The sequence below is a fragment of the Equus asinus genome, chromosome 26, assembly GCF_041296235.1.
Source record: "Equus asinus isolate D_3611 breed Donkey chromosome 26, EquAss-T2T_v2, whole genome shotgun sequence".
Lineage (NCBI taxonomy): Eukaryota > Metazoa > Chordata > Mammalia > Perissodactyla > Equidae > Equus > Equus asinus.
This window is the reverse complement of record NC_091815.1, coordinates 30194313-30218969: the sequence shown is the minus strand read 5'-3', so window position 1 is coordinate 30218969 and position 24657 is coordinate 30194313. Positions and strand designations below refer to the sequence as shown.

The following is a 24657-nucleotide window of genomic DNA, read 5'->3' as shown; positions in this document are numbered from 1 at the left end:
CTATCATATAGATGAGCCACTAATGAATTCCTAACCTGCAGAAAGTGAGAGATAATAAATGATTGCTATTGTCTCAAGCCAGTAAATTTTGGGGTGATTTGTTACACAGCAATAGGTCACTAGCGCAGTGATCTTAAACACAACTGTATTACCAAGTATATTAAATATAAATGAAAATAAACACCCTAGTTACAGGGAGATATTGTCAGACTGGATGAGAAACAAGATCCTTTTATATACTCTGTTAGAAACACATTTTAAATATAAAATCAAAGAAGAATTTAAAATAAAAGAAATGCAGATGATGCACAAAGCAAACAGCAACCAAAAGAAAGAAAAAAGCTGGTGTGGCTATATTAACATCAAAGCAGACTTTAGATAGAAGTATTACGAGAGTTAAAAAGTGACAGTTCATAATTTAAGATGGGCTCATTAGGACCATACAACAATCCTAAACATGCATGCACCTAATAACATCCTCAAAAACATAAAGCAAAAGTTGACAGAACTAAAAGGAGAAGTGGACAAACCCACAATCAGAGTTGGAAATTTTAACATGCTTCATGCAGTAACTGACAGAAGAAGCAAAAAGTATATTTCAGAAAGAACATAGATTTGAACAGTATAGTTCATCAATTTGAACTATCAACACATATAGAACGGTAGATCAAACAGCTGCAGAATATACATTCTTTTCAAGTGTATATGGCCTTTTTAGGTAGCTTCTGGTTTCCAGTTTCACATATAAGGAGCTTGGAAGTTGCCACTCCGTCTTAACAACAAATAAAAAGCTGAACAGAGATGAGGACACGGGGCGAAACACTGCCCCTAAGATTGGATAGACGGAGAGGCAAATACAGGCAACAACAACTTTCCCGAGCAGAGACTCGCGGGCAGACACTGCCGCGGGAACCAGTGCTGGGGTGGGAAACCGGCACCGTGATTGATGAGGCTCAGTGTGGACAAGCGTGAGAGTTGAAAACTCCAGGGGAACCCAGTCATAGGAAGTTTTCCACAATTTGGGGATTTACCTCTAGGACCTCAAGCCACTTCCCACAGTAAATATCAGAGAAAAATCCCCTTGTGTTCCTGGCAGGGGGACGGGGGAAAGGAGCATCTTGAAATTCATCAGAAGCACTCTGCTCTTCTTAACAAAGACTGCCCTGGAGGGACTAGTGACCCAGAGCCTAATCTTCTGGGATATCATCAGATTCTGACAGAGCGGGGTGTAGAGGAGGGAAATGCCCAATCTCAGCCCACACTAGCCACACTCTCCTGCTTAAGAAAGAGAAAAAAATTAAAAACACTTGTGAAGTTCACAATCTAGAGGCACTGGCTTACTAAACTACTGAGATCTAATCATGGGACTACAGAATGCACCATCCCCCCCCAACTCACACCTCACCACCACGTTACGACAGACCTATTCAGTTCCTTTTACCCAGTACATCATGTCCGGCTATCAAGAAAAAATTACAAGGCATACCAAAAGGCAAAAAAACCCCCACAATTTGAAGAGACAGAGCGAGAATCAGAGCCAGACGTGGCAGGGGTGTTGGAATTATCAGACTGGGAATTTAAAACCGCTATGATTAAGGGCTCCAATGGATAACGGAGACAGCATGCAAGGGCAGATGGGCAATGGAAGCAGACAGATGGAAATCTTAGGAAAGAACCAAGAAGAAATGCTAGAGATTAAAACCACTGTAATAAAAATGAAGAATGTCTTTGATGCTTACTTGCTAAGTAGGCACAGCTGAGGAAAGAATCTCTGCGCTTCAGGCTATCTCAATAGAAACTTCCAGAACTGAAAAGCAAAGAGAACAAAGACTGAAAAAAACAAAACAGGACAGAACAGAATATCCAAGGACTGTAAGATGGCTACCAAAAGTGTAACACATGCATAATGGAAACACCAGAAGGAAGAGAGAAAGGAACCGAAGAAATATTGGAAAGAATGACTGAGAACTTCCCCCCAAATAATGTCAGACACCAAACCACAGATCCAGGAAGCTCAGAGAACACCAAGCAGGATAAATGTAAAAAAAAAAAAAAAAAAAAAGACACTTTACCTAGAGAGGAACCAAGACAAGAGTTACATCTGACTTCTCTCCAGAAGCCATGCAAACAAGAAGACAGTGAAGTTGAGCATCGTTTCATATAGTTAAGGACTGTCTGTGTTTGTATCTCTGTGAAGTGTCTTTTCACTCCTTTACACATTTTAAAACATTGGGCTTTTAGTCTTTTTCTTTCTTTTTGAGGAAGATTAGCTCTGAGCTAACATCTGCTGCCAATCCTCCTCCTTTTTTTTTTTTTTTTTTTTTTGCTGAGGAAGACGGGCCCTGAGCTAACATCCATGCCCATCTTCCTCTACTTTACATGTGGGATGCCTACCACAGCATGAATGCCAAGTGGTGCCATGTCTACACCCGGGATCAGAACTGGCGAACCCCAGGCGACCAAAGTGGAATGCACGCACTTAACTGCTGTGCCACTGGGCCGGCCCCTAGTCTTTTCTGTATATATTAAGGAGATTCACATTTTGTGCATAAGTTGTAAACATTTTCTCTGAGATGGTCACATTTTTACTTTGCTCATGGAATCATCTTTTCTAAAGTAACTTCTAAATCTGCTTAAGTAGTTTTATTTTATTTTATTTTTATTTTATTTTATTGCTCCTGGATTTTCCCTAGTATTTTATTATGAAAATTTTCAGACACATAGAAAAGTTGAAAGAAGTGTACAGTGAAAAAGCGTGTATCTACCACTTAGGTTGTATTACTAACATTTTACCAGACTTGTCTTATCTCTATCTGCTCCATCTATCCCACTATCCACGAGTGAATTCAGCTCACTTTTCAATGCATTTCAGAGGAAGCTTCAGACACTTTCCCTAAGGAATTCAGCTTGCAGTCATTAATAGTTCAATATTTATTAGAGATTCTTTTTGTTGTTGCCTTTAATTTTCAGTATTAATTAGAAACATTCTCCCACTCCCAAGATGGAGAAGAATTCATTCGTGTACACTTCTAGTTGCGTGTTTCTCTTTTACATGAGGATTTCTGATTCATTTGGAGTTTATGCAGGTGTATGGTGTGAGGAATGGATCTAATTGTATATACATATACTTAGGGGGTCTCCATATTAAAAATTATTTTTATTGAGATATAATTCACATACCATAAAATTCACCCTTTAAATGTGTACAATTCAGTGGTTTTTAGGATATTCACAAAATTTTGCAACCATCACCGCTACAATTATATGTATATTTTTTGTTTTTCCCCAAACGCCACATATTGAAAACTCCATCTTCCCATTAGAGGTTTGAGATCTGCAGTTGTCACCAAATGTGCAGGTGTTCGGGGGGTCCAGTTCTGTTCCATTGGCCTGCCTGTCTGTCTGTTCTCCCGGGTGGGACATCTTTGCTAACAACGACAGCTCTGGCCTGGGATTGGGGGGCGGGGGAGGATGGACAAGCGGCCACGCCTCTTCAATGCCTTTAATTCGCGAACTTCTCGTTAAGCCTGTTCGCCCACAGAGATGTCAACTTCACTCCCCAGCGCGAGAGAGAAAACCAACTGGGCAGCAGAGGCAGCAGGAAACTCTGGGAAGGAGAGGTACCAGGGATCAGGATGTGCCCCCATCTCCTCTCCTGTCTCCCCAGCCCAGGGTGGGGGACCTCCCCTCCCATGGACGTCTCTCCGCTCTAGTGGACCGGAGCCAGGGAAGGTTCCCTCCAGCTCTCTGCCCGTGATTGCCCCGTGAAGGCACCTGCAAAGCGTGGCTCAGGCACCCAGGCGTTTGCGAGGTGAGGCCAAGAGTGTCCAGCGCCTCCCGAGCAAAGTCTTCGGCATTCTTTCCGAAGCTCACGTCACGGGTCATGTTTGTGGCAACCGTGTAGGGGCTCACTGTCTGCAGGAAGGAAGCCGGTAAAGAAAAGAAGTCCCCTCCCACCCCAGCCTACCCTCCCAGGCCCTCTCTGTGGATCCCAGAGGCTCGCCTTCTAGCTGCAGTCCCACGTGGGTCCGAGTGTCGGCCCTGAGACCACGCCCCAAGATGCCACGCCCCCAAGATGCCACGCCCCCAAGATGCCACCCCAGAAACCACGCCCCCAAGAGGCCACGCCCGTAAATGCCACGGTCCCAGGAGACCACGCCCCTACATGCCACTCTTCCAAGAGACCATGCCCCCCTGACACCACGCCCCCTAAGCAAAGCCACAGCTCTGAGCTCTGGTCACTCCAGCTATTCCAAATCACTATCCTCTTTCAGACATCTCTCTGCTCCTAGAAGCCTCCACTGTCCCTTAGCTCCTACCCCGTGTCCATGCCCCTCCCGTTCTGAGCTGCCACGTGCCTTCTGAGCCCCGCCCCTGCGGAGTCAGGTACCTGTACGCCGACGCCCTGAGAGAAGTACTCTGCGCCCACCGCCCGGGAGAAGCTTCGCACAAAGGCCTGTGGAGGAAGGAGAGGGAGGGTCCCAGGACCGAGAGCCGTCCCTGTGCAGAGCACTCCGTCCGTGGATCCAGCAGGCCCCGCTCCTCGGACCTTAACACCCGAGCGCTTGCGTGTTCTGAGCCCTCTCTCTGTTCCCATACACGCACCCTCCACGCCAGCCAGGCCAGTCTCTGAATTCCCCGACCTCCTTCCCACCTCACGTGCTCCCTTGACCCCAGCCTCCCTTTCTCTTAAAAAACAAACCAAAAAATCTAGCTTGCCCACTGGATTGTGCCCCAGATGTCTGTCTGACCTATGAACAGCTCCAGACTCAGGTGGCACATCTCTGTCTCACACATACACACATTCAGGACTTTTCCCCCAGAACCTTCAATGCCAGAATAAAGGGCCACAGCAGGAATCGAGAATGGCAGGACAGCCCTCGCCCTGGGTCTGTGGGTCTGGGTACCTTAGAGGCTGCATACGCTGCTAAAAATGGACAGGGTCTCCTGTCAGATAACGAAGAGATGTTGATGATGATGCCTTTGCCCCTGGAGGAGGAAGCATTTGTTGCAAGGTGATCAATGCCAACCGGAAATAGAGGGTCCAGGTGATTCCCCCACTGCCACCCCTTAGCCCGAGCCCTCATCTGAGAAACCTCAGAGGGACAGAGAAGAGTTGGAAACGTGGGTGGGACCAGCAGGGAACGGAAAAAGCCTGGAGGTTGGATGGGAGAGGATCCAGAGTGGAAGAGAAAGAGACTGCCTCTTACCTGGCGACCATCTGGGGCAGGACAATTGCAGTCATCTGTAGAGAAGAGTGGGGGAAACTCCACCTTTCCCCTTGCAATCCTTCCACCCGCCCAACGACTCCTGCTCCCTCCTCCAGTTCACTCCCTCCGCTCCCTTCAAGCCTCAGGGAATAGCCCCTAGCACCTTCTCCATGCCAGGTCCGGTGTGGAGGGATGCTGGGGACCACCCAGAGTAGTCAGAGCTGCACTGACCGTGGACCCAGCGCCTCCTGGCCCAGACTCACCTGGACCACAGACATCACGTTGCAGTTTACAACATCCGAGAGTCTCTGGGGAAGAAAACAAAACCAATCATCCCCAGCCCCGCCACAGCGCCCACCTTTTCTTATTTCCTAACTTAGTTTTACTTTAACACCTTTTGTAAAAGTAGCACCTACGGCACGTACCCTTTGACCCATCAACTCCACTTCCGGAAATTGATTCTTTTCCAAGATACTCACCCGTGTGGGCAGTGAATATTCATCGCAACACTCTTTGTAGTCACACAGAACAGGAAACATCCTGAATGCTGATCAATAGCAGAGTGACTAAATAAATACAATGTAGCCAATGGATGGATCGCTGGGCCGCAAGTGAAAAGAATGGGTCATGGGGTCACCCCGTGGCGAGTGGTTAAGTTCACGCGCCCGCTTCAGTGGCCTAGGGTTTCCCTGGTTTGGATTCTGGGCGTGGACATGGCACAGGTCATCAGGCCACGCTGAGGCGGCGTCCCACACAGAAGAACTAGAAGGACCTACAACTCAAATATACAACCATGTACTGGGGGACTTTGGGGAGAAGAAGAAGAAAAAACAAAAAGAAGATTGGCAACAGATGTTAGCTCAGGGCCAGTCTTTAAATAAAAATAATAATAATAAAAAAGAATGGGCCAGCGATTTATTCTGATTAGAATGATCCCCAAAATACAAGCCTACTTGTGAAAGGTGAAGTAGGAAGAAATAAAGTATTGACACTTTTCCAGATTTCCCCCTGTAGTCACTGTCCTTGCCTCCCCCTGGGTTACCCACTATCCTGACCTCTAATACGCTCTAGAATAGTTTTGTCTGGTTCTGACCTTCATATAAGCGGAGTCATACAGTATGTACCGTTTTATCTCTGGCTTCGTCTGCTAAACATTTTGTTTGTAAGATTCATCCATGTCGTGTGTAGCAGAAGTGCATTCATGTTCATTGCTGTAATTTTCCACTCGATGAATACAGCATGCTTTATTTATATATTTATATTTATATTTATATATCTCATCGACTACTGACTGACATCTAGGTTGGGTCCAGTCTGGGGCTATCATAGATAATTTATCTAGGAACACTCTCGAATGTGTCTTTTGGAGCACCTGCGCACTCACACACCACCAGGAGTGAAATGGAGGGATGCTTGTGTATGCCTATTTCCAATCTTAGGCGGTATTGCAAAACAATTTCCCCAAATCGTCCAAATTTATATTCTCACGAGCAAAGCTCAAGAATTCCGGTTGTTCCACATCCCCAGCAACACATAGTATCGTCAGTACTTTTAGGGTTAAACTTTTTAGTGGCTGTGTAGCTGTATCTCATTCTGGCTTGAATTTGGAGCTCCCTAATAAGAATGAGGCTGAATACATTTTCATGTGTTCACTGATCTCTTGGATTTCCTCTTTTGTAGGGTGGCTATTCAAATCTGATTCCCCTTCTTTAACTGGGTTGTTTGTACTTTAAAAAGATTTATATAACATATATAATATATAACATAATATAATAATATAATATATATTAATATAATATATAATATAAATAATATATTTATATATGATATATTAATATATATAACTTGTATATGACATATTAATATATGTAAATTCTAAATACAAGCCCCTTGGTGGTTACTTGCACTGCAAATATCTCCTCCCACTCTGTGGCTTGTGCCTTCACTCGCTTGTTTGTGACTTTGAATGAACAAGAGCTCTTAATATTAACATAATCCAGTTTTCTGATCCCTTCCTTCATGGCTTATGCTTTTTGTTTTCTGTTTAAGAACTATTTCCCAGGCCAGCCTGGTGGCGCAGTGGTTAAGTGCGCACGTTCCACTTCAGTGGCCCAGGGTTCGCCGGTTTGGAACCCGGGTGCAGACATGGCACCACTTGGCACACCATGCTGTGGCAGGCGTCCCACATATAAAGTAGAGGAAGATGGGCACAGATGTTAGCTCAGGGCCAGTCTTCCTCGGCAAAAAGAGGAGGATTGGCAGCAGATGTTAGCTCAGGGCTAATCTGCCTCAAAAAAGAAAAGAAAAGAAAAGAAATATTTCCCAACTGTAATTATGTGAGGTGACAGGTGTGTTAACTAACCTTATTGTGGTCACCATTTCACAATATATATGTGTATCAAATCATCATGTTGTACACCCTAAACTTACACATGTCAGTTATATCATGATAAAGCCAGGGAAAAAAAGACAAATATTTCCCTGCTCCATGGTCGTGAAGACATTCTCATAAGTTACCTAAATGTTTCTATGCCTCACCAATCTGAGTTCGTAGTCAGATCCATGATCCAAGAGGAAATGACTTCTGGGTAGGGTGTGAGGTAGGGAACAAGTTTCCCTTTTTCCCAGATGCCCACATCCACTTTGATTGATTGACAGAGCCTCTTCCCCCTCACTGATCTGTAATACAGTCTTGCTATAATTTCGATGTCCATATATGTGGGAGTCTATTTCTGGACTCTCTTCTGCTCCACTCTTCTATTTCTCTATCATTGTACCAGTGTCACACCGTCTTATTTACTGTAGCTTCATAATAATTCTTGTCATCTGGTAGAACTTTTCTTCAAGATGTTCTTGGCCCTTTGCATTCTCAATTTACACTAAAGAATCTGCTGGGAATTTGTCTAGGATAGCCCCGAATTCAGTGAGAGTTTCTTTACACACTGAACCTGCCAATTGATGTATATTGCCTACAATAGAGGTACTAAGTATGCCCCTCTTTTAATTTAGGTCTTTTAAAATTTCTCTTAGTGATGTTTTATAGTTTTCTGTAAGGAAAGGTGGTCTTACATATTTTATTTCAGATTAATGCCTAGATATTGGATGTCCTTACTGCCATGATAAATCTTGCCTCTTAAAAAAATTACTTTTTGTTGTTGTTGTTGAGGAAGCTTTGCCCTGAGCTAACATTCGCTGCCCATCTTCCTCTTTTCGTATGTGGGATGCCACCGCAGCATGGCCACTGACGGGTGAGTGGTGTAGTTCTGTGCCTGGGAAGTGAACCCGGGCCACTGAAGTGGAGCATGCTGAACTTAACCACTAGGTCACTGGGGCTGGCCCAAGAAATTACTTTTGAGGGACTGGCCTGGTGGTGCAGTGGTTAAGTGAGCACGTTCTGCTTTGGCGGCCTGGGGTTCACCAGTTCGGATCCCGGGTGAAGACATGGCACTGCTTGGCAGGCATCGCACATATAAAGTAGAGGAAGATGGACACGGATGTGAGCTCAGGGCCAGTCTTCCTCAGCAAAAAGAGGAGGATTGGCAGCAGATGTTAGCTCAGGGCTAATCTTCCTCAAAAAAAAAAAAAAAAAGAAATTACTTTCTAGTTGTTCATTACTGATATATAGACATAAAATTTGCTGAGTTGATTAATAAATAAATTCTTCTGGGTTTTCTACATAGAAAGTCTTATCATCTGCAAATAATGACAATTGTACTTCTTCCTTTCTTAGCCTTATAACTTTGATCTCCCATAAAATGTTAAATAGAGAGGTCATAGCAGACTTCCTTGTCTTGTTCCCAACCTCATGGAAAAAGCATTCAACATTTCACCATTCGGTATGATGCTAGTTGCAGGTTCTTTGAGGATTGTTTGCCAGATTAAGGTAGTTTTGTTCTATTCCTAGTTGCTTTTTAAAAAGTAATGAACATACATTAACTCTCAGCAATTGACTCTTACTTTCTCTGTATCTATGCAGATAATCATGTGGTTTTTCTCCCTTTTTTCTATTAATATGGTGAAGTATACAGATAGATTTTCAAATTCTGAATTATCCTTGCTCTCTTGGAATAAAGCTCATTTGATCGTGATATTTAATTCTTTTTCTATATCACAGGCTTGGTGAGCTAATTATTTGGTCTAGGATATTTGCATTTATGTTCCTGAAGGAAATTAGGCTCTAATTTTTTCTTCCTTGTAATTTCCTTATTGGGAGTGGGTATGATGGTTGTATGCCCTCATAAAATGAGGCAGAAAGTGCATACTCTTTTTCTAGTCTTTGAAAGAGTTTAGATGAGATTGTTTTTACTTTGTGCTTAAATATTCAGTAGCTCACGGATAAAGACATCAGGGCCTGGAGCTTTTACTTACAGGAAGGTTTCATCTTTTTAAACTTGCTATTGAAGAATAGCATGGATGCTGAAATGTGCCCACACCATAGATGTAGAGCTCAATGAATTTTCACAAACTGGATACAGCTATGTGACCAGCATCCAGATTTAGAAAAACAGAATTAACAGCTCCCGAGGAGCCCCCACCCACGTACCCTTCCACACACTACCCCTCCAAGAGTAAACACTATTGTAAGGAGCTTTTACATGATGGGTTCAATTTCTTTAAAGATATAGCACTAGTCAGATATTCTATTTCTTTTCGTTTTTGTATACATTGTGTTTTCTAGGAAATAGCTCCAGTAATCTAAAATTTCAAATTTTTGCCATTATATCTTAGTAGGATCTTCTTACAGTTTTGATATCGCCAAGGATATCCTCATTTTCATTTCTTTTTTTTTTTTTTTTTTGAGGAAGATTAGCCCTGAGCTAACTGCTGCCAATCCTCCTCTTTTTGCTGAGGAAGACTGGCCCTGAGCTAAGATCCATGCCCATCTTCCTCTACTTTACACATGGGATGCCTATCACAGCATGGCGTGCCAAATGGTGCCATGCCTACACCCAGAATATGAACCGGCAAACCCCGGGCCACTGAAGTGGAACATGAGAACTTAACTGCTATGCCACCAGGCTGGCCCCTCATTTTCATTTCTGGCATTACTTATCTGTTCCTTCTCTCTCTCTCTCTCTTTTCCTGATCAATCTTGCAGAATTTTCTCAATTTTATTCGTCTTTCAGCTCAAATTTTTTACTTTCTAAATCCTGCTTTGAAAGTTTCTATGCAATTGCATTGGTGGTCATAGTGATCCTGGAATTTGATTTGTGCTTGATGTCTTCTGTCAGTACTGCACAATATTTAGCCATTATGTTTTTAATATTTACATCATGCCTATTTACTCCTTTTTGTATTATGGGACTCCAGTTACACACATATTGGGCATTTTCACAATACTTCACATATCTCTTATCCCTTTCCATGTTTTCTATCCTTTTGCCTCTCCAGGCAAGTGCCTGAGTATCTACTTCTGTCCTTACTTCCGGTTCACCAATTCTCTCTTCAATTGTGTCTGTTTCATTATGAAATCTATCCATAAAGTTGCTTTTCAATAAATGCATTTTTCAATCCTAGAATTTGAATTTTCTAAATTTCCAGTTTTCTGAGTAAATTCTCTGTTGTGATTTTTAGTATGTTGAATATATTAATCACAGTTATTTTAAAATCTATGCTGAACAAGACAACACAAAATGGCAGAGCAGGAAGTGCTAGGGGTCATTTCTTCCATCAAAGCAACTATTGAGCTGGAAAGAATAATTGGAATGAACTATTTTGGAACTCTGGGACCTGACTGGACACTTATAACCATCAGAGGAGTGCTTCGTGGACAGGCTGCTGATCTTTCATAAGTGAGTGGTGTGGGCAGAACACCCAGCATCCTCTACTTCTCAGCCCCACTGTGGTTTTGGGAATAGCATCTTGCATTCCTGAAGTAGCTGGCTAGTACCAGGGAGGGCAGTGAGGACCTTGTCCTCCAAAACTGTGAGCTTATGCATTTTGGTTGGTCTGGTGGTTCCCTAAGGGAAGGGTGCAGACACTTGCCTTGCCTTTGGCCATCTTAGAAGCAATGGCTTCCCCTGGCAGTATCTATTAGAAGATTTAAAGAGATAAGAAAGACACTACCCTCCTCTGCTTTTGGAGCCAGACACTTAAGGAAATATTTGTCAGGTCACTGGATGATCCCAGAGATAATGGAACAGAAACTCCAGTGACCACACACCACAAGAAGACACACTTTGCAAAAATAGTTTTTAAAAAGTCACAAATGACTTTTTCTCAGTAAGCAGAAGTCAGCAACCTCTGAGGAGTGAGGAAGTCATATTTCAAGAGTTGACATATTTTAATACTCTGAATGTCCAGTTTTCAACAACAACAAAAAATACAAATAAAAAGGAAAGGGTGGCCCATACATAGCAAAAAATTAATTTCACAGAAACCATCCCTGAGAAAACCCAGAACTGGAATTACTAGTCAAACACGTTAAGCCAACTGTCTTAAATATACTCCACTTGTTAAAGAAAGCCATAGAAAAAGAACTAATGGAGATGTTTAAAAAATGATATATGAACAAAATTAGAATTCAACAAAGAGAGAGAAATTATAAAAAAAAAAAAGAACCAAACAGAAATTCTTCAGCTGAAAAGTTCAATAACTGAAATGAAAAATTCACTAGGGGGGTGTTCAACTGCACAATTGAGTGGGTGGAAGAAAAGATCAGCATTCTTGAAGATAAGAGAATTGAAAGTATCTGGCTGGAAGAGCAAAAGAGAAAGAAAAGAAGAAGAAAAATGAACAGAGTCTGCGGAACCTGTCAGACATCATCAAAGAGCATTATACACATCATATAATAATAATATATAATATATAATATAATAATGACTGAAAACTTCTCAAATCTGATGAAACATACATATCCAAGAAGCTCAACAAACACCAAGCAGAATAAATTCAAGGAGATCCACACCAAGACACACTGTAGTCAAACTGTCGAAACCCAAAGAGAATTTTGAAGGCAGCAAGAAAGACGTCCTCATGATAAACAAATAGAATTAACAGCTTACTTCTCATCAGAAACCACAGAGGCCAGAAAGCAGTGGGATAACAGATTTAAAGTCCTAAAAAACAAAAGTACAAAATCCGTCAACCAAGAATTCGATATCCAGCAAAACTATCCTTCAAAAATAAGGGGGAAAATGAAGACATTTCCAAATAAACAAAAGCTAAGGGAAATCATTATCTGTAGACCTGCTCTAACAAGAAATGCTAAAGGGAGTCCTTCAGTTTGAAAATAATCAAAAACTAGAAAATAATCAAAGCCATAAGAAGAAATAAAGAAACAGATTAAGATAACTACATAGGTAAGTAGAAAACCCACCACTGTTTTACTTTTGGTTTGTTACTCCTGTCTTTTCAGCATTATTGAAAAGGCAAATGTATAAAGTAATCATTGTAAATTTGTATTATCTATGTTAATGGACACACAATGTATGAAGATGTGACAATAACAGTACAAACAAGGAGGGAGAGTATGCATAGGAGCAGAGTGTTTGTACACAACTGAAAATAAGTTGGTATTATTAAAACTAGTTTGTTATAAGTTTAAGATGTTAACTGTAATACCCAAGGTAACTACTAAGAAAATAACTTTGAAAACACACAGAAAAGGAAAGAAGAAGGAAATCAAAATGGTACACTACAAAAATTCAACTAAATAAAAAAGTTATTAGGAATAGAGGGGAAATTAAGACATACAGAGAAGAAACAGCCAAATGGCAGAAGCAAATCTCTTCTTATCAATAATCACTTTTTACAAATGGATTAAACGCTTCTATTAAAAGACAGAAATCGACATATTGGACTTAAAAACGTCACCCAACTATATGTGTCTACAAGATATTCACTTTAGATACAAAGACACAGAGACATTTAAAGTAAAAAATTAGAAAAAAGATAGCCCATGCAAACAGTGATGGAAAGAGAACTCGGGTGGCTATAAATATGTCAGAAAAAATAGACACTAAGTTTCAAAAACAATACAAAAAAAAGAAGGGCATTATACATATATATTTTTTTTCCAGAAAGATTAGCCCTGAGCTAACATCTGCTGCCAATCCTCCTTTTTTTGCTGAGGAAGACTGGCCCTTCCTCTACTTTATATGTGGGATGCCTGCCACAGCATGGCTTGATAAGCGGTGCCATGTCCAAACCTGGGATCTGAACTGGTGAACCCCAGGTCACTGACAGAGAATGTGCAAACTTAACTGCTGCACCACTGGGACAGCCCCAGGGCATTATATTTTTTAAAAGTTCAATGCAGCAAGAAGATATAACAATTATAAATATATACAGACCTAACAACAGAGCCCCAAAATATATGAAGCAAAACACTACATACAAAAACCTCAAAATGGATCAAAGCTCTAAAGGTAAGAGCCAAAATTACAAAACTTTTGAAAGAAAACATAGGGGAAAAGCTTCATGACACTGAGTTTGGCAATGATTTCTTGGATATGACACCAAAAGCACCACAACCAAAGAAAAATAGATAAACTGTACTTCATCAAAATTAAAATGTTTTGTACATTAAAAGACACTATCAATGGAGTAAAATGGCAACTCACAAAATGGCAGAGAATGTTTGCAAATAATACATTTGATAAGGGATTAATATCCATAATACATATTGAACTTCTACAATTCTTAAACGCCAATGAGTCAAAAAAGAAATCACAAAGGAAATTAAAAAAATATTTAGAGACAAATAAAAATGAAAATAAAAACACAACATAGCAAAACTTAGAGGATGCAGGGAAAGCAGTGCTAAGGGGGAAACTTATAGCTGTAAATACTTCCGTTAAAAGAAAAAAATATCTCAAATCGACAACTCTATACCTTCAGGAAGTAGGAAAAAAATAACAAACTAAACCCAGAGCTAACAGAATAAAATAAATAATAAAGATTAGAGCAGAGAAAAATAAAAGAGAGAATAGAAAAATAACAAAGAAAATCAGTGAAACCGGAAGTTGCTTCTTTGAAAGGGTTAACAGAATTGACATTTATCTAGACTGACTAAGAGAAAAAGAAAAAACATTGAAATTAATAAAATCAGAAACAAAAGTGGGACATTACTACCGATTCTACAGAAGCAAAAAAGATGATAAGAGAGCACTACAGACAACTGCACGCCAAAAAATTGGATAATCTAGGTAAAATGGACAAATTCCTAGAAATACGAAACCTACTAAAAGTGAATCAGGAAGAAACAGAAAATCTGGATAGACTCGTAAGTAGTAAGGAGATTGAATCAGTAGCCAGTAATCAAAAATTTCCCAAGAAAGAAAATCCCTGGACAGACAGCTTCACTGATGAATTCTACCAAACATTTAAAGAGCTAATGCCAACCCTTCACAAACTCTTCCAACAAATTGAAGAGGAGAGAATACTTCCTAACTTCTGTAAGCCCAGCATTGCCCCGACACCAAAGTCAGACAAAGACATCAGAGGAAAAGAAATCAACAGACTGAGATCCCCTATAAACATTCACACAAAAAATCCTCAACAAAATACTAGCAAACTGATTTCATCAGCATATTAAAAGGATACACCATGACCCAGTGGGATTTACTCCTGGAATGCAAAGATGGTTCAACATATGAAAATTGATCAGTGTAATACAACACATTAATGGAATAAAGGGGAAAAGTCACAGGATCATCTCAATTGATGTAGAAAAAGCATTTGACAAAATTCAACACTCTTTCATGATTAAAACACTCAACAAATTAGGAATAAAAGGAAACTACTTCAACATAATAAAGATACGAATAACAAACATACGAAAAGCCCACAGCTAACATCATACCCAATGATGAAATACTGAAAGCATTTTCTGCTTTTTGCTGTTTCTATTCAACATAGTATGGGAAGTTCTAGCCAGAGCAATCAGGCAAGAAAAAAAAAACAAAGGCATCCAAATTGGAAAGGAAGAAGCAAAGTTATCTGTTTGCACATGATCTTATATGTGGAAAATCCTTAAGATTTCACGCAAAAAAATGTGAGAACTATAAAGTGAATTCACAAAGCAGCAGGATACAAAAATCAACATTGAAAAATTAGTTGCGTTTCTATACACTAATGACTAACCATCCGAAAGGGAAGTTATGAAAACAATTCCATTTATGATAGCATCAAAAAGAATAAATATACTTAGGAATCAACTTAACCAAGGAGGAAAGACTCATATACAGAAAACCACAAAACATCACTGAAAGACATTAGAGAAGAGATAATTAATTGGAAAGACATCCCGCGGTCATGGTTTGGAAGATTTCATACTGCTAAGACGTCATTACTACCCAAAGCGATCTACAGATTCAATGCAATCTCTATCAAAATCCAAAGAGCATTTTCTGCAGAAATAGAAAAACTCACCCTAAAATTCATAGGGAATCTCAAGAGACCCTGAATAGCCAAACCAATCTTGCATGCATCATTTCCACTTCTGGGTATAGGCCCCAAAGAATTAAAAGCAAGGACACAAACAGATATTTGTACCCCAATGTGCATAGCAGCATTATTCATAACAGCCCAAAGGTGGAAACAACCAGAGTGCCCATCAATGGAAGACTGGATCAACAAATTGTGGTGTATCCATACAAGAGAATACTACTCAGCCTTCAAAAGGAAGGAAATTGTGATACATGCTACAACAGGGATAAGCCTTGAAAATATTATGCTAAATGAAATGTCAGGCACAAAAGGACAGATACTGTACGATTCCACTTATCCGAGGTACATAGTGTAGTCACATTCACAGAGACAGAAATTAGAATGGTGGCTTCCAGGAGCCGGGGCTAGGGAAGAAGGGGGAGGTATTGAAAAAGTTCTGGAGGTGGATGGTGGTGATGGTTTCACAACAATGTGAGTGTACAAAATGCCACTGACCTGTCCATGTAAATAAATGTAAAAATGGCCAATTTTATGTCTATTTGTCACAATTAAAAAATAAAGAAAATAAAGGAATGAAGTTGTGATACTTGCTACAACAGGGATGAAATGGAAAACATTATGCTGAGTGAAATAAGCCAGACACAAAAGGAAAAATATTCTAGGATCCCACTGGTATCTAGAATCAGCAAATTCATAGAGACAGAAAGGAGAAGAGAGGTTACCAGGGGTTGGGAGTAGGGAAGAATGAGGAGTTATGGGTTAATAGGTCCAGAGTTTCTGTTTGGATATTATATAAAGCTTACCACAATTTTTTTAAAAAAAATCTATGCTGATATTTCCATTATCTTGGTCACATGTGGACTAATTTACATGATGTATTATTTATTTTGTTTTCTGTCATGATTTTTCTCCTAAGATTCCTGGTTATATTTTGTCGAGTGCTGGATATTTAATACAAAAAAAATCGTATGGCTAATTTGAGGCTCTGAACTATATTGTTTTCGTCTAAAGATGATGTGTTGGTTTCTTGTGCTTCCAGCCAGCTAAACTAGGGGGCGCTGAAATGTCAGGTCACATTAATCCCGACGGGAATGGAATTCACTGGAAACTCTGTTTCAGTTCCCATGCAACCTAGTTTATTCTACTTTACCCCAACTCCTAATTGATAGTTTCTCAGGGTACCATCTTAAAACTTGGGATATTTCCCAAAGCTTTGAACTACATTATTCGTTGGAGCAAGAGTAGGTTGAAAGCTGTGCTTCGGTTCTTAAACTCTGAGCCACCTTGAAGTGAAATTTTGCTCCAAATGTCAAATTCCCTTCTTGGGTTCTCTCCTCCCTCAAATCTTGGTGCTAGGTTCTTCATTGCCTTCCTAGCTCTGTGATGTCTCCAGTTATTTTTTATAACATTGTATCCCGCTTTCCTAATGGTTCTCATTCACAGCGTTAGCCTCCAACAACTTCCTCTAATACCAGAAGCAGAATACCCAGCTACCCTCTCGTTACGTTTTATAAAATGAGCATATGTTTTCCTCTTGAAATAATAATATTTAAAATTTAAAAACCACCCTGATCTTCTGTTTTGTCTATGTCTAATAGTAATAGCCAACATTGATGGAGTGCGCAACTTAGATTTATGTTCATTATTTCATTCCATTGTCATAACAGCTCTGTGAGTCCAGCAAAAATATTTATTTTCATTTTATAGACATGAAACTGAGGCTCAGAGAAATGAAGTCATGTATGCAAAGTTGCGTAACTGATAGAAAACAGAGCTGAAATTTTTACCATCCATGCACCCTTTCTCAGAATGCTACTGGAGGACATGCTCCAACAAAATGAGGGAGTAAACCGAAGAAAGCTATAACATGTGATAGAGAAAATAGGGGCTTCCTAGGAGAAAGATAAAGAGAGGTCCCAGGATTTGTGACACAGAGGGTAACCAGTCCAGACTGGAGCAGGACAGAAGGCTCTTGGAGAGTCCTTCAAGAAGATGAAATTGCCTGGAACATTTTTATATTTTTGTATTACAATTCGGAGTTGAAGTAGTGATAAGCACATAGCAATCCAAGCAGATGAAAAATCGAGGCAATCACTAACTCCAGGGAGAATAAAAAGTTGTTATAGAAAGGAAAACTACATGGCGCCACCGTGGACAGCATTTTCAAATGCACAGTAATGTGATTCTGCAGCCACACCTGTGAAACATTATCCTGGGGGATGGGAGGCCTGGGTGTGTGTTTGTGGTGGTGGCACCGGTATCTGCGAACCAGAAATAATCCTCCTCTTCCGCTGGGGGTAGTCACTAGATAAGGGCTAAAGCTGAGAAATCAAGATGTACCCTCTAAACAGGATTATTTGAAAGGATGAATTATATACTTTTTCAGGTTGAAAGCGGTAGCTTCCAGGGCAGTGGTTCTCAGCCGGGTGGGGTTTTCTCCCCAGGGGATATTCGGGCGTGAGTGGAGCCATTTTCTGTTATCACAGCTGGAGGGCGGATGCTGTTGCCATGTGGTGGGTAGAGGCCAGGGATGCTGCTGAACAGCCTACAGGGCACAAGAGAGCCCCCATGACAAGGAACCATGAGCCCAAATGTCAGCAGGGTGGATGTTGAGAAACCCTGCTCTGTGGAATAGGAGATGAGAATGGCGTATGCCGTTTTCTTCAACAACCCTTGTAGAACTATTTGACTCTTTATAACTTTGATATAATTTAAAAGACAAAGAAAACAATTAATTTAACAACAGAGGTTGGCAGCAGAAACTGAGGTCCAAGTGACTACTGGCCTCTCCTAAGAAGTACCATGGGGCTATATGCACAGGTGATTAAGAGAAAAGAAGCCGTGGGTTCAAGAATGATCCCAAATAAAAATTTAGAAAGCCACGCGCTCCACAAGGCAGGCACTGGTTTTCTCATGTGGGTCCCCCTTTCCCACGTGGGTCCCCTTAGTGAGCACCAGGGAATAGGAAAGGGCAGAAGCAGGCTCAACTTGAACAGTCGTGCCGGTTGGGCACTGCACAAGGGCGCGCCATCGAACGAGACCGCCTTCACGTCCTAGACATCATAAGATTTGTAGGTTTTAAGACAATTTTCCAGCGGAAGGCAATAGAGTACCTTGTTCTAACACGGGTAGCGCACTGCGTGAGTTTTCCAACAGAGGGCAGTAGCGTGAGAGGAGGGGCTGGGCAGGCCAGTCCTGTCCTCGGTTTCACTCACTTTGGCGACGTTGTCACAGTCGAGCAGTTTCTTGAAGCCAGGTGTATACAGCATGCCCACATTGTTCACTGAGCGAGAGGGGACAAATTGTCTGAGTCACTCCAACAGGCCCAGGGAGACCAGGTCGGGGCAGAGGAAGGGCCACCACAAAAGGGTCCCTGGTCACGGTGAGCTTGGGGGCAGTGGAGGACAGGGCTGCCCCCGAGCAGGCACGGGGACTTACCCAACACTCCGATCTCCAGGTCCTTCAGTCCTGCCTCGATGGCGCCGTAGATCTCCAGGCCCCCGGTGAAGTCGGCCTGGATGACTCGTGTGATCCTGCCATGAAGCCGCTCTGGGAAGCGGGGACAGCGGGAGCCAGACCCTCAGCTGGAATCCAGTCCCACCTCTGGCCCAACCCCATCCCTGTGCCTGTCCAGCCCAAGCCTCTGCCCCATGCCTTCCCAGGCCCCCGCCTCCGCCATGGCCGCGCCCCCGACCACGGGGGGCCCCGGCCACGCCCCCGCCCAGACCACACCCCGGCCCCGCCCCGCCCCTGACCACGCCCCCGTCCGCGCTGGCCACGCCCCACTCGCGCCCTGGCCACGCCCCCACCCTCTCGCCACGACCGCACCACGCCCCCGCCCCGCGATGGCCACGCCCAGATCACGCCCCCGCCCCCGCCGTAGCCGCGCCCCCGACCACGGTGGGGGCCCCGGCCACGCCCCCGCCCAGACCACACCCCGGCCACGCCCCGCTCGCGCCCTGGCCACGCCCCCACCCTCTCGCCAAGGCCGCGCCACGCCTCTGACCACGCCCCCGCCCTGGCCGGGGTCTCACCCCGGGCACTGTCCCCAACTTCCCCAGCGCGGCCCCCCCTGGCTCTCACCTATCTCCTTTGCCTCGTAGTCCAACTTGCTCAGGCTTCGACTGATGAGGACAATGTTCAGACCTCTCCTGGCGAGCTGCAGAGAATTCATCGATTGACTGATTGATTCGTTCTACAAAGATTTCGTGTGGTGCCTGCCCGGGGGCACCGTGTGGTAGGCGCTGCGGACGCAGAGGCGAACGAAAGAGAAAAAAGATGCCTGCGCTCCGGGGAAGGCGCAGTCCAGGCAGGCGGAGCAGGAAGCGCAGAGGCCTTTGCACAAAGGCTGGGAGGACAGCAGGAGTCCCGTGTGCCCTGGGGGCAGTGGCCCGTGGCACAGGAGCCCAGTGAGGTAGGCAGGGGACCAGATCATAGGGCCTCGGATGCCCCGGTAAAGACTTTGGCTTTTATTTGCAGTGACAGAAAAGTCCAATAACTCAAGCGTTTGTTCCTTCCTTCCTTCAAATATTTGTTCAAGGTGTGTTTGCAGAGCACCTGCTCTTTGCTGGGTGGTGCTGGGGACACAAGGTACCCGTGGCAAATTCAGTCTCGCTCCCTCCTCTTCACCCTCCACTCGGCAGCCAGAGGGCTCTTTCTAAAGCACGAACCTGCCCCTACCTCTCCTGTCTTGACTCCCCAGGACCTTGGGACAAAACCATGTTCCTCACCCTGGCTCCACGTGACCTGGTACCAGCTCTCTATGGGAGTCCAGGCACAACAGATGGTTCATCTAGCCCCACAAGTATCTCCTGGATTTTCCTGCCTCTGGGCCTTTGCACATGCTGCTCCTTCTGCCCTGAATGCCTTCCCCCTTGAAAGAGAGTTAGCAAATATTTGTGGAATGGGTGCCAAGTAGCATTTTGGCACACATCTGACCCTCTCCTCCTGTGTGTCTGAGGGTGATGTATTATGTGGAGCTCAGTGTCCATCAGCTTCGGAGAGAGGCCAGGCACAAACATCTCAACAGCTCCATGCATCTGAGAGGTTGGTGCTATGAAGGCCATTCATTCATTCCACAAACATTTGCACAGCATCTGCTTGTGCCTGGTCCTGTGCCGGTGGCCCTGACCAAGACAGTCCCAGCGCTGCCCTCACGGGGCTCAGAGTGCAGAGGTGGGACAGACTAACTCTCAGCCAGCAATAACCCAGAGTGGCCATCAGGACTCGCTGACTTGCAACTAAACACAATCCTTTCCCTTTCCTCCAGGGTCACCCTTCTACTCCAGCCCTAGCTTCCCCTCCCTTCTTGCCCGCTAAAGGACATTGCTCCAGCTTTTCTCCCACCTTCCCTTGCATCACGACTTCTCTCTCTTCTGGATTATTCCCATCAGCATACAAATCTGCTGTGGTCTCTCCCACTTTCCCTGTCCAGGTGTTGCCCCATTTCTTCTCACCCCACCCACTCCCTTCACTCAACATTCCAAGAAAGGATTGTCTACACTGTTCTCCTCCCGTACCCTCTCATACCCACTCCAGTCGGGCTCCTGCCCCGACCTTGCCACCCAAACCACTCTGGTCACCAATAACTTCCCCGTTGGTAAAGCAAATGCTGTATTCTCAGCACCTCCCAGCGGTGATTGACACGGTGATCACTGCCTCTTGCTGGAAACATTCTTTATGTGGCTTCCAACACCTCTTCTCCATCCCTTATACTCTGGTTTTCCTCCTACTTTGTCTCATTTCTTGTTCCTCCTCATCTTCCACGCCTCTTGACTTTGGATGGTCCAGGGAGCTCTTTGGGGTGACTCAGACTGTGCTCAGCTTCTCCATCTCCACCCACTCCCATGGCCATCTCATCTAGTCTCATGACTTTAAATGGCATCGCTATGTTGATGATGCTTACATTTATATCTCCACCCAGACTTCCCCTCGGGACTCCACAGTGCTATACCCAGCTGCATACTTCGCAACTTGGATACCTAATTGGTATCTCAAACTTAAAATGTCCAAAATTAAATTCCTGCCTGTTTTTCCCCAAACCTGGTCCTCCCTCAGTTCAACCCCATCTCAGTAATGGCAGCTCCATTCTTTGAGGTGTTCTGGCCAAAAATCTTGTAGTAGTTTATTTTGTGAGGCAAGCATTATCCTAATACCAAAACCCAAACAAAGATATTACAAGAAAAGAAACTCATAAGTTTACACACAAAAAATCCTCAACAAAATATTAGTAAATCCAATCCAGTAATATATAAAAAGGACCAAGTGGGATTTATCTCAGGAATGCAAGGTTGGTTCAACATTTGCAAAAATCAATCAATGTAATTTCCCATATAAACAGACTAAAGAAGAAAAACCATACGATCATTTCAATAGATACTGAAAAATTACTTGACAAAGGATAAAAACTCTCAGCAAGCTAGGGGTAGAAGGGACATTCCTCAACCTTATAAAGGGCACATAAGTAAATAAATGAGTAAATAGGTAAATGAAACCTAGAGCTAACATTACGTTTAATGGTTAAAGACTAAATGCCTTTCCCCCAAGATCAGGAATAAAGAAGGATCTTCACTCTCACCACTCCTTTCAACACCATATTGAAGTTCCTAGCCAGTGCAATAAGGCATGAAAAGGAAATGAAAGGTACACAGACTGGAAAGGAAGAAATGATCTCTATTCACAGATGATGTAGAAAAATCCCAAGAAATCCACAGAAAAATTACAATAACCAAGAAGTGAGTTTAGCAAGGTTTCAGGTTACAAGGTAAAAAGCTGAGTCATATTCCACATCAAACCTTTCCGTATATCTTGTCAGCTTTATCTTCAAAATAATCCAGAATCCAAGAACTTCTCGTTCTGTCACCCTGGTCTGAGTCATCACCATCTCCTGCTTGGGTTGTGCAAGAGCACCTTAGCTGATCTCCTACTTCCACCCTCACCCCCTACAGTATCATACCCCTCTTCTGCTCAGAACCCTCCCAGGATCCCACCTCACTCAGCAAATATTAAGGTATCCACGATAACCTACCAGATTCCCCAGGATATGCCCTGAAATTGCATCTCTCTCCTCAACTCCTACGACTCCCCTATTCTTCTCACTCTGACACAATCACAGTGGCCACCTCTCTGCTTCTCTAACAAGCAGTTCTCCCTACCTCAGGGCCTTTGCACTGGCTGTTTCTTCTCCCTGGAAATCCCTTCTCCCAATTATCCACATAACTCCCTCCTTCACCTCCTTCAAGTCTTTTCTCCATTTCACCTTCTCAGTGACATCTTCTCTGATCATCCTATATAAAAATGGGAACCCACACATCCCCAGGATTCCCTGTTCTCCTTTCTTGATTGATTTTTCTCCTTAACCCTTGGCACCATTTGACACACTGTATATTTTATTTATTAATCTTATTTACACCTGTCTCCCCTCACTAGAACATAAGTTCCATGAGGGCAAGTTCTTTTGGTTTTTTAAACCCAGTTTGTTCACTGCTGTACCCCCCAGGACCTGGAAGATGCCTGGCACGTAGAGGGGGTCAATAAATATGTTTTGAATGACTGAATCAGGGTGACAATGGGAAAATGTTGAGGGGCTGTAGAAGCCTGGAGACCAGAGGGAAGGCTTCCTGGAGGAGAGGACATCTGAAGGAACCAGATAAAGCATGCAGTTTTCAGTCTAGCAGGGGCAGCTGCTGCAAGCTAACAGACAGAAACTCCTAGCATTCCCTAGGCTGTAAGACATCATGACTCACCTCGTGCGCATAGGCTTTGCCAATGCCGCTGGTGGCTCCTGTCACCACTAGAGACGAGAGGAGGAGGGAGGGCAGGAGGAGGCAGCCACAGACTTTGCCCCAGCCCAAGCTCAGCCCACCCCAGATCCTTCCCCCTGCCGGCTCCTCCACTCTCCCTCCTGGCCCTTCTTGTGCCTTTTCTGGGTGCCTCCCTCGCCCTGGTCACTGCAGCCTTCACCTGTCTTGCTTCCAGGAGTCCTCCAGCCTCTGTTCTGATCGGGGGTCCTCACCTGTCACCCGTCCTCATTCCTGCAGCCCCCACCCATACCCACTTGGCACAGAGCTCTCGCTCCTCACCTGCCCAGGCTCCATGTGCCCGGAGCCAAGGGGCGCCCCGGCGTGCCTGGGGCAGCAGGTAGACATAGACTAAGTGGCCCACCTCCCAGGTCACCCTCAGCAGCAGCCACAAGGCGGTAACCGCCCCCAGCGCCCTCAGCGCGTCCCATTCCGACTCCATCGCAGCCCCCAGCAACCGGTCACCAGACCCGAGGACAAAACTAGGAGGCTGCCTCCGGGAGCAGCGATTTGAACGCTGGCCTGCCAACTCCGGGTTAGCCCCGCCCACACTGCCAGTCAAGCCTTAGGCGCCCCCCCGCTTTATTCTGGCGGACGGGACACGCCCATCAGCCCTGGCACCGCCCCTTGCCATCTAATTAGGTCACATCTGGGCTTAACGCCCAGGTACCTTCCCGGACCAGAAGGTCTTATCTCCCCTCACCCTGCACGGCTGGGCAAAGGACACCCACAGACTCCCTCTCTGTTTGGGTCGCTGAACCCCTCTTAGCTGCAGGTGGTCTGACCTGATAATACCCATCCCAAGGGAGTTTTGTCAATAACACAGAGTTTGTCCGAAAAAGGTGCCCTTCAGATTTTCTGCTGAGGCAAAAGTCAAAGCCCTGACAGTGGGCTTACATGACCCCGCTCCTCATTTCCCCTTACAAAGTCTGTATCTTTTTGTTTTTTTCACTTGTTCTGAGTGTTTATTCTTATTGTGATAAAATATACACAGCAAAATTTACCATTTTAACCCTTTTTGTGTTTGTTTTTTTTTGTTGAGGAAGATTGGCCCTGGGCTAACATCTGTGCCCATCTTCCTCCATTTAGTATGTGGGATGCCACCACAGCATGGCTTGATGAGCAGTGTGTAAGTCCATGCTGGGGATTCAAACAACGAACCCCGGCTGCCCAAGCAGAACATGCGAACTTAACCGCTGCACCACTGGACCAGCCCCATATCTTAACAATATTAAGTGTTCCAATCCATGAACATG

General features: G+C 43.8%; 1 protein-coding gene across 2 annotated transcripts; it reads right to left on the bottom strand.

The window, feature by feature from the left end:
- Positions 1-3138: 3138 nt before the first annotated feature.
- LOC106848436 (very-long-chain 3-oxoacyl-CoA reductase-B-like) lies at positions 3139-23971 on the bottom strand. Of its 2 annotated transcripts, XM_014868324.3 has the most exons (11): positions 23684-23971; positions 23348-23394; positions 19686-19761; positions 19041-19151; positions 18818-18885; positions 5474-5518; positions 5211-5245; positions 4908-4989; positions 4391-4456; positions 3775-3915; positions 3139-3607 (listed from the first exon to the last, which is right to left on the bottom strand). In XM_014868324.3, the coding sequence occupies exons 1-11, from the start codon at positions 23841-23843 to the stop codon at positions 3503-3505; spliced, it is 936 nt and encodes a 311-aa protein (XP_014723810.1). In that variant the 5' UTR covers positions 23844-23971; the 3' UTR covers positions 3139-3502. The 2 variants fall into 2 exon arrangements, with proteins under 2 accessions (XP_014723810.1, XP_070354902.1); XM_070498801.1 differs by lacking the exon at positions 23348-23394 and having other exon boundaries at positions 23684-23824.
- Positions 23972-24657: the final 686 nt, after the last annotated feature.

What these genes read in the sequence shown, in the direction of transcription:
- LOC106848436 (XM_014868324.3), bottom strand. Translation starts at nt 23,843, where the DNA reads ATGGAGTCGGAATGGGACGCGCTGAGGGCGCTGGGGGCGGTTACCGCC. An exon ending in CTACGAGGCAAAGGAGATAG is followed by an intron (nt 19,152 to 19,685) that starts GTGAGAGCCAGG and finishes CCCGCTTCCCAG; the next exon opens with AGCGGCTTCATGGCAGGATC. An exon ending in ACTGTGACAACGTCGCCAAA is followed by an intron (nt 5,519 to 18,817) that starts GTGAGTGAAACC and finishes TTTCTTCCCCAG; the next exon opens with AGACTCTCGGATGTTGTAAA.